The sequence below is a fragment of the Lonchura striata genome, chromosome 1A (genome assembly GCF_050655825.1).
Source record: "Lonchura striata isolate lonStrDom1 chromosome 1A, ASM5065582v1, whole genome shotgun sequence".
Classification (NCBI taxonomy): Eukaryota; Metazoa; Chordata; class Aves; order Passeriformes; family Estrildidae; genus Lonchura; species Lonchura striata.
Window position 1 is genome coordinate 19,309,108 of NC_140741.1, and position 16,591 is coordinate 19,325,698.

At 42.5% G+C, this 16,591-nt stretch overlaps 1 protein-coding gene across 5 annotated transcripts in view; it reads left to right on the forward strand.

Annotated features, from left to right (window-relative positions):
- The window catches only part of CREB3L2 (cAMP responsive element binding protein 3 like 2), a 69,460-nt gene that overhangs the window by 39,359 nt on the left and 13,510 nt on the right, over positions 1-16,591 (forward strand). For 3 of the 5 annotated variants that reach the window (XM_021552030.4, XM_021552028.4, XM_085568625.1), the window contains exons 3-6: positions 10,827-10,993; positions 12,583-12,670; positions 14,532-14,713; positions 15,369-15,515. In XM_021552030.4, the coding sequence (XP_021407705.1) occupies positions 10,827-10,993; positions 12,583-12,670; positions 14,532-14,713; positions 15,369-15,515 (584 nt within the window). The remainder of the gene's footprint in view (positions 1-10,826; positions 10,994-12,582; positions 12,671-14,531; positions 14,714-15,368; positions 15,516-16,591) is intronic. The other 2 variants (XM_085568624.1, XM_021552029.4) reach the window with 1 other exon arrangement.

Below are 16,591 nucleotides of genomic sequence, written 5' to 3' on the forward strand. Positions count from 1 at the left end.
CTGATGATTTTTCATTCCTTGAATCTGTGAGAGCAGGAAAAGAGGATTTTGTGGATAGCAGTACTGCAGGGTTTGACGCTGGAGATTGAAAGCATCTCTCTGTTATTAGACAGTGAAGGTACACAGTGCTCCTGACAACTCTGATGAAGGAGTAAGGGCACAGACACTGGGAGCACCAATGTCCTTTTGGGGACCAGAAAGTACAGAGTGTGAACAGGGAGGTTTTATGCTCCAGCATAATCCTCTGCTGCTGGGGAGCTGGGAGGGGTTTTTTGGAGTGGCAGGAGCTGAGACATAAATGGAATGTCCAAAAAATTTGCATTCTCCAAATACCCATCCCAGTGGGTAGATGGGTGAGCTCTTGCAGTGTTTTCATGGTTTTTCCATGGTGAGGCATGGTTTTTGAGCTTCAGCATGCAGGGAGGCTGAGAAATAGGCTGGCCTTGTTCAGGTCATGATCTTCAAGACAGGTTTAAACCTTTCAGTGTCTGTTTCTATCTTTTGTTTCACCTCCCCCTCTTGCCCCAAGTCTTCCACTGCCTTACAGAAAATGTTATTTAATGTTTCCTCTCAGCCATTATGGTGGAGTGATTGGTTGCTCTGATTCAATTTTCCTGCCCACTCCTGCAGGGGAACAAGTAATTTCTGCTGTGAGCTGTTTCTTGCTGGCCACTGCCTGCCCATTACTGTGATTTCTGCAGCTGCTGAATTGACCTATTCCTGTAATTATAAATTTTATATAAAGTTTTTCTAAAAAGAGCTGGAACTGTAAAACCTAGGAAACTCATAAGTCTGGGTTTAACTTTTCCAAGAAGTCCTGTTAAGTTCAATGTGAGAGCACATTTAAGTGTCCATAAAGTCAAGGTCTAGACACTGACTTTCCCTGCTTTTCTGACTTCACTTTATTGAGGCCATTTCCCTAGCTTTGTACAGAATAATTTTTTGAATACTTGCAGCCTGTTGATAGTGTGGGCTCTCTGAAGATGTCAGTTTTAAAGCATATATGTACAAGACATCTGGCATTTAATGCATTATTTGGTTTCTCCCCACAGCAAGAATCCATTCTTAAACAGATAAAACTAGAGGGAGAGAGATTTACAGGCTTGACCTACCTGCTTGCAGCTAGCTGATCACTTTTGTTTGCCTGAGCTGGTGAATAAGGCATATGGCCTGAGGAGGGCTTCAGGCTGAAACATGAAAAAGGAGGCTGTGTCCTGTGTACAAGCTATCCACACCAGCTGCACTGCCACCTCTCTCCCACCAGGTTTCTGCTTTCTAGTTTTGAGCCCTTGGGTTTTTGAAACAACTGTAGAGTGGCTGTGGAGAAGGACAGTGGGAGGAAGCTGTGGAGTGGAAATGTCCTCTTGAAAGGAGGGAGGGCAGACTGGAAATAGGGCTGATGGGTAAGGGAGATCTCATTGCAGCCTTTTGAGGCACAGGTTCATTTCTGACAGCTGTAAAGAAATAGGGAAAGAAGCCTAATTTTCTGTTGTGGTCTGTGCAGGTTTGTCTTCAGTTTTCCAGTCTCTGCAGCCTTTTAGAAAGGGAGGGCTGTGGGTCAGGCATCCAGGAACAAGGCAAGATCCAAGTTTCAGCAGGCACTATGGTTATTCTTGTGACTTAGTGTAGGCTCTTTCCCTGCCCTCCCGTGCTTGATCTTGTTAGCTGTAGGCAAAAACTTTGGGATTGTTGGTGTCCCTTGTTTTGGACATGTGAGATGCATGGGTGACAGCTGAGTACAGGTAATACTGGGGGGATGCTGTGTAGCAGGAATGTGAAGGCAGAGCCTGCAGCATCTGTGTGGGGCTCTTCATCCTCTGAGATCAGTTCAAGTGCTGGGGGTGTTTGTGGAGGGTGTGTATTTGATTTTTCTGGTGTTTTTCACTTTGTGAGCTTGGCAGGGCAGACAGTGGACAGCTGGCCAGTGATTTGGATGCTGTGCCTCCCCAGACTGTGCCCAGGTTGCTGGGTGCATTCCTTTCCCAGTCCCCAGAGGGCTCTGCTTTTGAGACTTGTCTGGGTCCCCACCTGCCCCTCCTGTTGGTTCTTTCCTGCTCAGGAATGCTTTGAAGTTACTTTTGGATTTGAATAGGCTTGTCTTGGCTGAAGGTTTGACAGACTGATTGCTGAAATGGTGTGTTTCTGTTTTACTCCTAGCTGTGCCAAAACTGGGGCTGGCCCCAGACTGTAACCTGTATTGTTACTGGGTTTTTTTTACTGCTGAGGCTATGATTTTCTGTCATGTGCTTTTAAAACTTGAATTTCCTTTTTCAACTTTTAAACTTCAAGCCCATCTCCCTACATGGTTTGAAAAAGAAAAACACAAACAAATAAGAAACCCAAACGAACCAAACAAAACCCCCAACACCATGGTTCCCACTTTTCTCCATTCAACAATAAATCAATCCCTCATCTCAGGCAGGGCTATGATGAACCCTTGCTTAGGTATGGAGTTGACAAGCAGTAATCAGTGTCATGTGCTGTCTCTTTGCACAGAGGCACCTCTGGGCTTGAGGCTCAGGTAGGTCTTCATATGTTTTATTTGTATCCATATGTATGTACACATTTAATATACATGTGTATATGTGGTGTATATGCGAGTCATAAGAGTTTTATTATTTATATTAGGCTCTATTACATATCCTAATTTATTTTCTATATATAGAGAGGTACAGTGTCTTGCTACTGTCTTTTGTCCAAATACTGAATCAATGTAATGTGAACAATGAATATAGGAATCTCTGCTGCCCCGATTTTAAAGAAAACAGGAAGAAATTTACTTGTGCTTTCAAAAGTTGCTGTCATAGCAAGACTGGTAATTTTTTAGAGCATATTCCTGCAACTTTTTTTCTGCGTAATTTTTTTTCTTTTGTGTGTTTATTTAGGAAATGAGGAGAAAGCCATTTAGTGGGAGTGGCCTGCATTTGAGTGATTTTTATGTGGCAAAGTAGCAGTCAATCCTTGTCACCATCTACAGTGTTAAAAGTCATAGAATCATAGAATGCTCTGAGTTGGAAGGGATCTGTTAAGATCATCAAGTCCAGTTCTTGACCCTGCACAGGACATCTCAAGAATCACACCATGTGCTTGAAAGCATTGCTCTGTATGAGAACAACTAAATCCATACCAGAGTATGAGAAGGTTTTTCAACTTCTATATATCCAAGGTCGACAGTCTCAATAGATCACTCTGCATCAACCCTCTAACTACTACTTGAGCAGCAGCATGTTTGAAAAATGTTAGTTTTGATTTAGAGGTGGGAATTTATTTATGGTTACTGTTAATAATTGTCAGATCTATTTGCAGTCTAGCCTCCTTAAGCTTCCAGTTACACATATATGAGATCTCGGTATAGCTTTTGTTTCTTTTAAAGAACCATCTGCTCTCTGAAATCTCTTTCCCTAGGTGTTTGTAGGCTGTAATTAAATTCCCTCTTGACTGCTGCTTGGATACAGTCTAAATGACCTGCACTTCCTTGGTGTTTCCCCCTAGGTGGAATCTTCTGGAACCCAGCTTTTGCTGTGCCTTTTTCAATACAGGGACCTTTGCAGTTTCCTTTTCAAACTTTTTGTCAAGTGACTACAGGAACTGATTTCCCAGGAATAGTTTCCCTGATGATGCATGTTATGGGAATACTCCTCCCACTTCCAGTCCTGCTGTTGGTCAAACCAGTGATCTCATTTTTTCTGTAGTGTTGCACTGACAGCTTGTGCTCACTTAGTTATGTACTGTGAGCATGTGTTGAAATCATAATATAGATCTGCCTTCACTGAATCTGTGTGGGGTGTGAGGGAAAAACTGGGACCTGAGAGAGAACTGTTTTATTTGACCACAGTACTTCCATGGATAACTTTCTCATACCTCAAAAGAAACAAATCATAATCTTGTATAGGACATTTAATGTTACCCAACTTCAAGGCTGTAAATCCAGCTACCAGCTCAGTCTGTGCCTGACTCACATGTATATATGTCTTTGTTTCTATCTTAGTAACTTTGATAGTGATGCAAATTATCCGTGGGTTTTACATGGACTCCATGCTGGTCAAAGAGGGGATGCTGGTGTGAACGATGATAATTTGTTATGAAAAACGCTATTTCTGCTATGCATTGTAATTACTGTGTATCACTGCTGCTCACGTTTGCCCCTTTATTTAATTTTCCCTTCCTGGCACTTTGAAAAGGACCCCAATGTTTGGTAGTCAAACAGTATCTCTTTTGTGGCAGCAGTTCTGAGGGCTTTGGGTTCATTACTTGCAGTGGGAGCGTGTGTGTGCGCCGGGAGGGGGAAATGCCATCTGGAAAATCTGTAAGAGGAACTGTTTGTCGATGAATGTGGGCTCTCACCTCCCGAAGGAGAGAAGGGGAAGAGGTAGAGGCGTTGGAGTTCAGCATTTCAGGCATAATAAACAGGGCTTGTGTCTGACAAGGGAGTGTTATGTGAGCCCAGAGCTGGGCACTGAGAACCATCCAAACCCAGGGGAGTGAGAAGGAACCAGTTATTTCTTCAGAAAGGTCCAGTTTGCCTTTGAGAGGCCGGAAAGGCTCAGACTGCAAAGCTGGAGACACTGAACTTCCTTCCCTGCAGGTAGCATGTCCAGCAGCATGCCCAAAATGTATGCATCAGGAGCACTTTTGGGCTCATGGTGCAGAGGTGCTTCTCTGACAGATCAAGCAGACATTTTCCCCACAAACAACTTCTGAGCCTCTTCCAAGAGGTGTTTTCCATTGCAGTTAGCTGGCTCCCAGTTGGCAGCTGTTCTTCTGTGGTGGAGAGCTCGTGAGCATCCCTGGATCCCACTGCTCCGTGTATAGAGGCACTCCCCTCTGAGGGAGGATTCAAGTGAGGACTGAACACTTGTCCAAAGGTCAGCTTTGCACACATGGACCTTGGTGCAGTTTAAGCATCAGAGTGTGTCATTAACATGTGGTGAGCTGAGCTGGAGACTGCAGAGGGTCGTCCATGGCACGGCTGTGCAGAAGCTAGGTGGGCTGTGCATGCAGCCCTGTGGTGCATGGTGGCACTGTGAGGTCTGCCATGCACCAGAAGGAATTAGTTGAAGCCCTGTTGTTCACATCTGCAGCACAGCTGAAGAGGGAGGTTATTTAAGTACACTTGGCTGGAGAACACTTTGACTCAATAGGGAACTTCCTGCATTACCCTGTTTAGAGATGGCTTTTCTGATACCTGTGCAGAGCACTTTGACTGATAGTCTGTGGTCTCCTTAAATTTTCAGTTTTATTTTTCTCTATCCATCACTTGAACAGGGAACTTTAAGGACGAGGCAAAAGCTGCCTTTTCATTCTGGTGATACAGATAAGGATATATTCCTTGATGATTCTAGAGGTCTAATTTGCACTCTGGTTTGAAATGACATTCAGTGCATGCATCTGTTCTCTGTGATGGAGATCTGTAATGGTGGTATGGGCTTTTATTCCCTTTAAAGATTGGGTTCAGCAGTACACCCTTCATGTGGGTTGTTTACATAGTGGTGCTATCTTACTTTTTACTGCAGGGGGAAAAAAGGTGAAACCCATGTTGTTTTTCTGGGTACTTGCATTCTCTATGCTTGAGAGGAGTGAGGGTGAGATGCAAACTGCAGCTCTCATTTATTTAAAAATGCACAATAGATGCACAGGCAACTTAATTATCCAGCAATAAGTATCTCTGTAAACTCTAATGAAGAGTGCTGAAAAGAATGTGGGGAGCAAGGGACACAATTTTAGTTATTTTTTATATGTTTTTCTGTACATCTATCAGAAAGGGTGAAATTTAGGCAGTGTTGGAGATCTACTTTTTCACAAGAGAGGAAGGTGGTATATTGGACAAGACTGAAGAATTAGTTGGATAGAAATAAAAAAAGGAAAGCAAAACTTTCTGGGAACTCTGATATTAGAAAAACTATACAGTGGAGGTAAGCATTTTTCACCTTGTTTTCCACCTTGCCTACCCTGCCTTTCCATACAAGAAGAGAAACAAAATGTTGCAGTTCTTCTGAGAGATATTAATAGCCTAGAAAGCTGCACATGGTCTTATTAAGAGACTGTGTAGAATTTTAAAATTATATGTATAAATACAGATATATTAATTTTTTTTATAAACACAGAAATGGTATCTATTAATTATGACATGCAAAAACACAGCCATTGTTGATTTGTGTGTTTTTCACGTGTGCCTAAATCCCACACACTGATTACAGCTACAGCTGTGATTCTTGGAGGAGCACATTTCTGTTGACAATCACCATCAAGTCTGCAGGAGAAGAGGCACAAGCTTGATGACAGAATAGGCACACAAAAGCTTTCTGAAGAAATGTAATTGTAGTCTTGGACACAGGAGATCTTAGTTGCATGTGTCACAAACCCTGGGTAGCTGTGGTGAATGGGTTTTTTGGATGGCTAAGTTGAAACTCTAATGTTTAACTAGAGTTAAACATCTGCTAAGTGATGATCAGTGGTACATGCTCACAGCCCAACCTGAAAGCTCAATGCCTGTTTGATTTTGATCAAGTATAATAACAGGGCTAAATAATCTGAAAAATCCTATTCCAGTTGTTTCCAGTTGGCCATTTAAAATTACTAGTTACTTTTTTGCCTTAGTGTCTCTATGTCTCACTTGAGTTTTCAGCTCCACTGTGAAAATGAATTCAGGTTGTGGAGTGTTTCCCTAAGAGGGAATTAAATAGCCCTGTGGGAAAAAAAATCTGAATTGTATTTGGTAAAGGAGAGGTGAGGCTGTGCATGAGACAGTGCAAAGAAAAAACATGGAATATCTTCTCAATTAGTGAAACACCATGCATTTTGTTTGTTGCATAAAGCATGGGTTCTGTAGAGAAATTGTTTGGTCACATTATTAAAACATTGCTATTTTTAGGTGTATTTGATGTGCAAAAGGACACTGAGTTAAACATTCATAGGTATTTCTTAATAGCTGGGTGCTTTGCAACCTGAATGTTCAGTTCACATGTGCAATTACCAGCACCAGTGCATTGCATGTAGAAGGGATTTTGCTAAGTATTACGTGGACTCCCTAAATTACATGTTCCATGTGCCAAAATGCCAGCATTCATGGACTTATGAAAGTGTAGGTAAAGGGGAATGCTACTCATCTAAACAGTCATTGCATGGTAGAGTTCTGAGGTTTGTAGAAATTTTCAGCTGGGGAGGGAACTGAGAGCCAGGATCACTTATTCAACAGTGAACTATTTTGAAGCCTGAGAAGAGATTTTTCAAGAGAGCCAAAGTGGCAATATTTAGGATGTGTATTTTCTTAGCCATTTGGAGAGCCAAATATCTTGTTTAGGCTTTCATCTCTCTATATCGAAATGACTTGAAGCATATTTTGTTTCACCTTTGAGGATGCAGTGTTGCCCTATTCATATTTGCCTAGAATTTGTACCATCATGAAGATGATATGAATTCTAGACATATATGAATAGGGCAACACTCTCAGCTTCTTGTTTTGGACTGTGGCTCAAAAGTTCACATGTACCTCCTGGATCATGTCAGATATCAATATAAACACCTCTAACTTCTTGACACCAGTAATTTACCACAGCACATCTTGCTTGGTTTAGAAAAAATACCTTCCTCCCTTTTCCTCTAGTGGTTCTCTTGAGCCAGCTCCTGTTGTCTTTTTTATTTTAGAATTTCACATGCACCTTCTTGCTTGTTCTCATTATTCTGCAAAACCTCCTCTCATGGTTCTCTATAACCCTCTATCAGATATACACTTGCCTTGGAGGGTGTGCCAGATCTCTCTGTATGACCACTGATCTATTAGCCTGCTCCATTTTTTCCCCTTTGCCTAAGTTCTTCTCATTTTGTGTTACATTCTCAAGAGCTTTGGGAGAAGGGTTTCCACTTTGCTCTGCTGGCACAGTGCTTGGCAGAGTACACTAAGATGCTGAAGAACTATTGTAAAAGTAAACTAAGAATGATTTTCACATAATGTCAACCTGCTGTGCTCAGGAGGAGGAGAAAGGAGAGTGGGAATTGTCCTTGCAGGTCCCTTGGAGCAGAGAAGGGATTGGTGACTTCAGAAGCTAGAATGTGTCAAAAGAAAGTAACTGGTAGCACAACACTCCCTGATCTTGGTAGGGAATGTGTAACAGCGACTTGGAAAAAGGCGGGGGGGGGGCGGAGAGTGTATCAGGGTGAGATCTAACCAGTCCTCCATCCCTTCCTTTCACAGGATTGCTCATCTGGAATGACAGCTGTCACTATGCATTGTAAGAGGCAGTGTCAAAAAAGTGCCAGATGCGGGTTGTTCAGAATTATCTCAGTGCTAAAGGCAGTGTGTTGCTGTTGCCTGAAACCGTCTGTAACCCTACAGACTGGTTAGACTGGCTTAAAGCCTAGAATAACTCTGAGCAGTTTATGCAGATCTAAGTGGTGATGGCAGGGATGTCAGGTTAATCAGCAAAGTTGGCTTCCAGAGGAGTAAAATGATGGATTCCAGGGGAGCGAAGTGACCAGGCAAAGGCCAGCATATCTTGCTGTCTTAGAGCAGCTGAATATTTGTGATGAGTCTGGGGATTAGAGGTGATAGACATCATAATGTGCAACCTTAGAGGACATGCCCTGTTGTGCTGGTCACCCATGACTGAATTGCCCTTCTACTTTCATGATGATACAAATTTGAGAAAATTAAGGGCTAATTACTGGCTTCACTAATAGCTCTCATTTATCCATAGCCTTTACAATGGTGCTGCCCCAGGGTAGCTTGACCCAGAGGTGCAAGAGGCAGCAAAGGGAGGCTCTGCACAAGGTGATGTGGGGCCGATTTTGACTCAAGTTATCCGAACAGGCATTTGAAAGTTGTATTTGCCAAGGGATTCTGGATTTCCAGGCAGATACCACTTTAAAGGTTTTACCTGAATGATGCATACACAGCAAGCTGGGAGGGAGCTGTGTTTCTGTGTTGTGACTAGAGCGGCTCAGGGAGGGTTGAAAAAGAGCAATGTCCTCTCTCCTGAGTTAATATTTAGACAAGCCTACCTATTATTTTTTCCTATAAATACCTCTATTTTTGCATTTCCCAGCAAGCTTTGGGAGTAAGCTCTCCAGAAGCTTAAATATAGTGTTTAGCCCTTGCTCTGCAGTTAACCTGGCAGAGCGCTGGCCTTGCTGTTCTTGAGCTTCTGATTACAGGATACATATTTTTCATTTTTAATTCCTTGGTGTGTCTTTACTCAAATTACCTCCTTCCTTGCCAGTGGTGGAGGTTAGGTCCCTCCACAAAGTAATTACTAGCACTGGAGATGTGTATTCTTCTCTGTTTTTCAGGCACCCAGCTTCTGCCGAGTGCCTGTGTGCTCTATGTGTGTGTGTGTGGTCTTAATAGTAAGGACACACAGCAGCACAGGCTGTAATCCCACTCTTATTTTTGTTACCTGTTTGCAGCTGAACTCTGTTGACATCTCACCAACTTGATACACTCAGCTGTGAATGGAGGGTCTTGTGCAGCCTTGCAGAATGCTGGTGGCACAGCCTCAGCCCCATGGCTGCCTCCCAGGGTGTTGGTGCAGCTTGCACTTAATTCAGAGCTCTGTTGCTTTTACCAGCCCTACAGTGTTGCTCTCTCTCTTTTAATTTCATATATGCAGTAAAGAATCTTTTTGAAGACAGTAGAAAGCTTTGAAAGAAAGATCAGCACTCTTTTTCCTTTTATGTATATTTGCTTTGAGATTCCAGCTGCTGTATTTAATGGATATGCCTCTCACAACTACTACTCAGTCATGGCAGAGGACTGTGCCACATGCATCTTTCAGGTGCAGTGCCGCTGGTATAGGATATTCTCATGCAAGACGAAAGACTAAAGTCTTTCAGTTGGAATAGGGAGTTTTCTGAGGCAGAATTGCAATGACAAAAATGCATTTGATTATTTTGTATTCTTAGAGGGGTTGTTAATAGCCTTATGGAATTGTTTCAAAGATTGAGTCTTTCTAAGTTCTTAGTACTCTATTATACTTCAGACCTGGGAAAATAAGTCCTTTTTCAGCAAGTAAAACAGTGAATGGAAATGGGGAGCTAAACTTATCATGCCAACCTTCTTCCAGTTCTTGACAATGCTCGGCAAACCCTTCAGCTTTGTCTAGAAAAAAGTTGCATGGCTTTCTCTGGACTAGGGAGCTTTTGGTAAGTGGAGTTAGCAGATAATTCTGCTGACACGTGATGCACATTTCATTGCTGCCAGATAAAATATGCATCCTGTACTGTGACTTCCCAGAGGCTTTGTGGAGGAAATCAGCATGATCACCGTGGCACTGCTGCTCCTGTGAAATCATCAAAGCCTATATCCTCTTTTGCGCATATTAAATGAATTCTTGGGGGAAAAGAAATGAAGTTAAGGGTGCGACAAATACTTTGTTCTTGAAAGTATAATCCCACCATTTGAGCTATTTGCTGCCTCCAAGCAGTAGAAGAAGCAGAAGTCTAGCTAAAGGCTATCTCTAGAAGGAGGAATTAACTGAGTCAGCAGGCATTAGGCTGTTTAGGACAGGGCTCTCTGGCTGCTATACCCAATGGCTTGTTTAGTCTTGTTCTGCTAGGCATTAGCAGCTTTCAGCAATGTGCAGTGATTAGTGCTCTGTGTCTTTCCTCACTGCTCCTCTGTGTATCCTGGGGCTAGGATTAGGTTACAGCCCTGAAATGGCACGGTTGTTTGCATTGACTGAAAGCTGAATAGTAAGGGCAGAGTTTTGTTGATAGACTAAAATGTCTTCTGTGTTTGTTTCCCTTCTCTGGAGGAGGAATGACATTATTTTCATTTGTAGTCTTTCTGTTTCTGATCTAAACATGTGGTGTCCAATTTCCTTCCCTGGCAGGTGACCTGGAAAATGAGGAATGGTGTCTGGCTACAGAGTTTACTCCAGCTGCAATAAAGACTGAGCCAGGGCTTTGTGAGACATCAGGCCTTGCTCCCTCAGTCAGTCTCACCGTCACGGCCACGTCACTGGAGGGGGAACAGCCGGAGCTACAGACAGATGCCCTGGTACTGCAGACTCTGTTCTCTCTGCACAGTTAGCTGCATGTTCTCCTAAGGCTACATTCCAGTGCAGACCCCTTGGTGCCAGAGCTTGGCAGTCCAGGGTGCACTCTGCAGTCTGTTTCAATGGTTTTTAATGTTTGCTGGTGTCCCACTATTGCTGTAAGAGTTGTTGTCTGCATCTTTAGCTCTTAATGGTTGGATACACAACTTTATCTTCTATGCTGGCCCCAAAGCCTGGGGCTCTTGGGTTTCATGAAATATTTGAATAGTTTCTAATGAACCAATTGCACCTGAACTGACTAATCCATTTGCTCTATCAAGCCTGTGACAAACTAAGTGTCTTTCATAAGGACTTGCTTTCATGCTGCTGGGCCTTCCCCTAAGCAGAGCAAGACTCCTTGTTTGGATTGATTGGAGAGTTTCTGTTTGCCTGCAGAGTTACTTTTGCCAGTGTGAAGCTTTGACATTTCAAGCTGCAGCTACTTCCGGACCAACCAGCATCACAAGGAGCTTTGTGATGCTTTTCTGACCACAGCTGGAGCAGCCAGTGGGCATTCTAAAGAGCTTAGTTTGGCTGTGGTTGGGGTAAGGAGAATGAACTGCAGCAGCTGGTGGCTCACTAGGGTCCCCAGCCAGTAGAGGAAAAGGCATGGCTTTTGTCAACCCCCAGGATGCAATGTCAGTCCAGGCTGGAGAGAGTTGATATATGCTGAAAAGAAATATTTCTACTTGAATGTGGATCAGAAATATGTGCAACAGAAATTTTTGTATGAGAAACTGACAAAAGCTAAGCACAAGTTTCCCATAATTTTCTGCTAACTTGAATGTGCTGTTCCCAGGACATAGTCCTGCTGTAGCTTAGGATGCTGTGATTTGCAGAGTATTGGGACTTGATGGTGGTTCCTTGCTGTTGCATGGATTAGTTCCACAGGTTACTGAGAGAGATTTTGGCTTCAGTTAACCTGCTGGTGTGCCAGACTGGCTTCCTCAGGCCTGGCACTGCAGCACACAGACAGGCTCTGGGCAACAGCTTGGCAGCCTGGTGCCCCAGCCTTGTCAGTGGGGCAAGCCAGGTGTCTTCCAAGCTTCAGTCAGCAGTGACTGTCTGTTTTCCTGCTCCTCAGCACTGTTAAAGGAACCTGGGTCCCAAAACCTGGTGCTCAGCGACTGGCACTTTGCTCTTGCTCCCAGATGACAATGGCCTTTAAGAGAATCTCCCTGACTCCCAGGGCTGTTTCTGTCCCTGCTCAAACAGACCGTGCTGTCCAGCAAATCCTAGCAGCAGCTCTGTTGCTAAGAGAAGTAATTTGAGTGGGTTACATGTTAGCTTTCAGTCTGAAATGTCATCTCTGAAGCGTAATCTTTTATTTTAGCTAAATATAGTAGTAAGAAAAGCCATAGTGGGAGTAGTCAGGGCCATATTCTCTATAGCCTGGTTTAGCAAACTGTGTGAAGCAGTTAAAGCTTTTCTTGTGGCAGAGCAGGAGGAGAGGAAACCTCTCCATTTATGGAGAAGTAATCCTTGTGTCCTTCTATTAAGATTTTTAAGATGTGTACTCCAGGTTTTCATACTGTTAATTTCTCTTTTCTAGATGAAACCACTGACCCAGAAAGTTCTTCCAGAGATTAAATTGGAGCCCCATGAAGTGGATCAGTTCCTGAACCTCTCTTCTAAGGAAGGTCTGTTAAATACCAAATGAAAATGTAGGGGTAGATGTCCAGAAAGTACAATAAATCTACTTTACCCTGATTAAATATTTGGATTTTTCATTCACCATGTTAGATTTTAGGCTGAATCTGTTGTTTTATAGGGATTCAACTCAGGCTATTGAAGAGTCAGAGTCTCTCTGAGCCTTTATGTGAGGTTTTCTTTTTCTTTTTCTTTTTCTTTTTCTTTTTCTTTTTCTTTTTCTTTTTCTTTTTCTTTTTCTTTTTCTTTTTCTTTTTCTTTTTCTTTTTCTTTTTCTTTTTCTTTTTCTTTTTCTTTTTCTTTTTCTTTTTCTTTTTCTTTTTCTTTTTCTTTTTTCTTTCTTTCTTTTTCCCCCCACCTTTTTAATCAAAAGAAAATTATCCCTTTTTCTCTGTAGGGTATTAATAATTGTACTAAAGGGAGCTTTAATTATTCAAGTACAGGATTGTTTAGGATAGAAAAGAAATAAATTTGAGGAGACTTAGTTAAGATTTAAGAAACTTCACTGTTAACCTCTGATGCAAAAGCAGGATGTGAGTTTATATGAAAATAAAAGTTAGGTGAATCTGTTTGTACCGTATTAGTTTTAAGAACAACCATTATTTCTTTGTACTTGCAGTCTAATGTGAAAGGAGGAGCAAAGATCCCTACCCTGAAAGCTAAACACAATTAAAGCCAAGAAAACTTTGGAAGAGCCAGATATTTGGTGTGAGATCTGAGCAGAAAACTGCATTTCAGTTAGAAACACTTGATATTCTGTTAGGGAATTAATTTCCGTGGATAAGTAGCACTGCTCTAGGGGGAGAAGCAAATGATGTAGGTGGATAAAGGAAGGCTGTATCTCAACCCAGGTATAGATTTGTTTGCTCACTTTGTGGGATTAAGGGCCTTTCTGTTTTCAAATTGTTTCTTCTGGCAACTGCAAGAGCTAACATGTGAGACAAAAAGAGTATTATAGATTTTTTAATTACTATTTTTCTTCCATCCTCCCTCACCACCCATTTGATCTTTTCAACTCAAATTTGCAAAGCATAACAACAGTGGAAAGTGGCAAATTTGCCCTGTATCTTCCTATTTCAAAATTCAATTGCTGTAAATTTAGCTCAGAGGAAAAGTGACTTAGTTATGGCTGTTTTGAGCATCTGCTAAATTGTCCATTTAGTAAGAGTGGGTCATAAGCAGCACTTTGACTGACAATGCTAGAGCAGATTCTTTTGGCTGCAGCTGAGGTTATCTTATGGCCCTGGATAGTGTGAGAGAGGTTGCTGTGGTGGCTGCCTGTGCTGCTCCTGCTCCATCAGTGCATTGAAGCCTTTGCTGTCACTAGGTTGTCAGTCACTTCTCAGCTGTGCCAAATCATGTCCTTAGGAGGCCTTTCTCTCCTTCCTGATCATGTAACTCCTTGGTTGTGATCTCTTCCCCTGCAACTACTGGCAGCTTGTTTAATCTAATGTTTAAAGTTAGAAAATACTATTGTTTTTGGATAAAAAGTATGCTGACTCAGAGCCCCTCTGTTAATGTGGTTTCCCATGAACAGGGAACTGAAACTTGTACTTTACATTATACATGAACCTCAAGGCATTTGAAGAAGGAGCTGAAGTGTAGGTAGAAGTACTGGAGCATATGCACAGAGCCCTGTTTTGTCTGTCAAACCTAAAGATAGCTGCTGCATTTCATTCCTTCTTTGGAGACCTGCACGCTCCAAACCTCTTGCAATTTGCCATTTCTGCTTGCTCCATTTTTTAGCAGATGCTCCTAGTCCTGGAAACTGTATGGCAGTGATGGTTTTAGTGGCAATTTGAATCAACCCCTTAAACCCTTGTGTAACTTTCTGTCTCTGTGGCCATTCAGCAGTGGATCCCCTGCATTTGCCTCCCACCCCTCCGAGCAGCCATGGCAGTGACTCTGAAGGAGGGCAGAGCCCAGCTCGCTCACTCCCTCCTTCCAGCCCAATCCAGCTCCAGGCCACGGCGAAGGCTGCGTCGCGAACAGCTTCGATGCTCTCCAATTCCCCTCTCCTGACTGCACCACATGTGAGTTGAGCTCTCTTTCTCCACCATTTATCTGTGTCTCTTTTTTTTTTTTTACTTTTTTAATTACTGGTTTTGACAGAGATTTGCTAACTTTCTGTTGTTGTTTCGATGAATTCATCTCTGGTCAAAACTGCAGATCCAGTAATTCTTGCTCACTGGTCTGTTCTGTTCCCACAGGGAACAGCATGTGCCTCTCCTTTAAACTGAGACAGGGTTCACTGGTGTTATTAGGTTTATCCCATCATGGACTGTGTTTTGCCTTAGGGCCCAGCCCTGCTGGGTTGACCTGTCTCTGGTAAATCTGCATCTGTCCTCTTGTCATGTTATTAACAGCTGGTGATCTTTAGGGAGGGATTTTCATTAGTGTTTCTCGTATGTCTCTTCCCCTGTTTGAGCCAAAGGCAGTTATACTGTTACCCCAGTGTGGACAGAGCTGGGCCAAGAACAACAGAGAATCCTGTCCCAAAGATTTGAACTTGAATGGAAGTTACTTGAAAGGTCTTCCACACATTCCCAATTGCAGGAGGCTGTTCCAGTAGGCCTAGTCCTGTCTGAAGTGGGAGACCTGCTGCCTCCTCCCTAACAACCTTTTCTTCTAGGACTGTGTGCACTTACTGTTTTATTTTATTTCATTTCATTTCTATGACCCTTGAAGAAATTACAGGGGACTGGCCCCCTCATCCTGACAGAGGAAGAGAAGAGGACGCTGATAGCAGAGGGCTACCCAATCCCTACCAAACTGCCCCTGACAAAAGCAGAGGAGAAAGTTCTAAAGAAAATCCGCAGGAAAATAAAAAACAAGGTAAATGTTAGTTAGCTTTGCTGGGTGGTTCTTAGTTGTCCTTCATTGAAAAAATTGCTGCAGAATTCTGCAGTAATGGTCCGTGGTACTGTTGGATGCTCTAAGTTGTCTTTTAACAAAGTGCTTTTCTTTGTTCCTAAACACGTCCATCACATTTTCTGTCAGTGTGAGTGTGCCTCAGTGTAGGTATTTACCTGACCCCACTAACAATGGAGTATTTAGCAGGCAGGGTATCAAGTTGCTGTGGCTTGTCTCCATTTAAAAATCAGTACAATCCTACCCTTACAGCAGGCAAAGAGCTCTGTATTCTTCGCATGGTGTTCTTTTCTGTTCCCTGTTTTAAAATATGACTCTGTATTTCAGTGCACTAGTCTTTTGATCACTGAATTCAGGGACCTGTAAAGTTGATATCAAGGATACCAAATACCCTACAAGTTTGTTTTTTTTTTTCCTTCTGGCATGGGGATGATCCTAGTGACAGGGAAGAATTCAGTTTTTTTCAGTCCTGGCCAGTTCACTTGTTCTAGAGGATTTTAGCACATATTTCATGGTTACTATATTCTGCTACTGCTTTTGCAGATCGAAGTTTAAATTTGGTCACACTAAATTGGAATTTTGTACTGGTTTTTTTTTTAAATTGTCTGAAGTGATCTAGTGCATTTTATGTGCCACTGACATAGAAGCAGAGTAATACATATTGAAGAGAAATCTGGAGGTCCTTTGGTCAAAGCCCTGGCTTGGAAAGCAGGGTCAGATTAGAGGAGATTGCTCAGGGTCTTGTCCAGTCACGTTTTACTGCTGCAAAGGGTGATGAGTCCCCTGTGTCTCTGGGCACCATGTTCCCATATTAGTCCACTCTTGTAGTAAAAACAAATAAATAGAATCCCTAATGTGTGATTGGAATTTCCTTTGCTGCAACTTGTATTTGATGCCTCTTGCCATTTTGCTGTGTGCCTTTGAGAGCTCTGACATCATGTTTGCTGAGATATTTAAAGACAGCATAAATCAGATTCCCTTCTCAGCCTTCTCTTCTTCAATCTGAACAAGCCCATCTTTTTCTTCCTTTCCTGAAATCC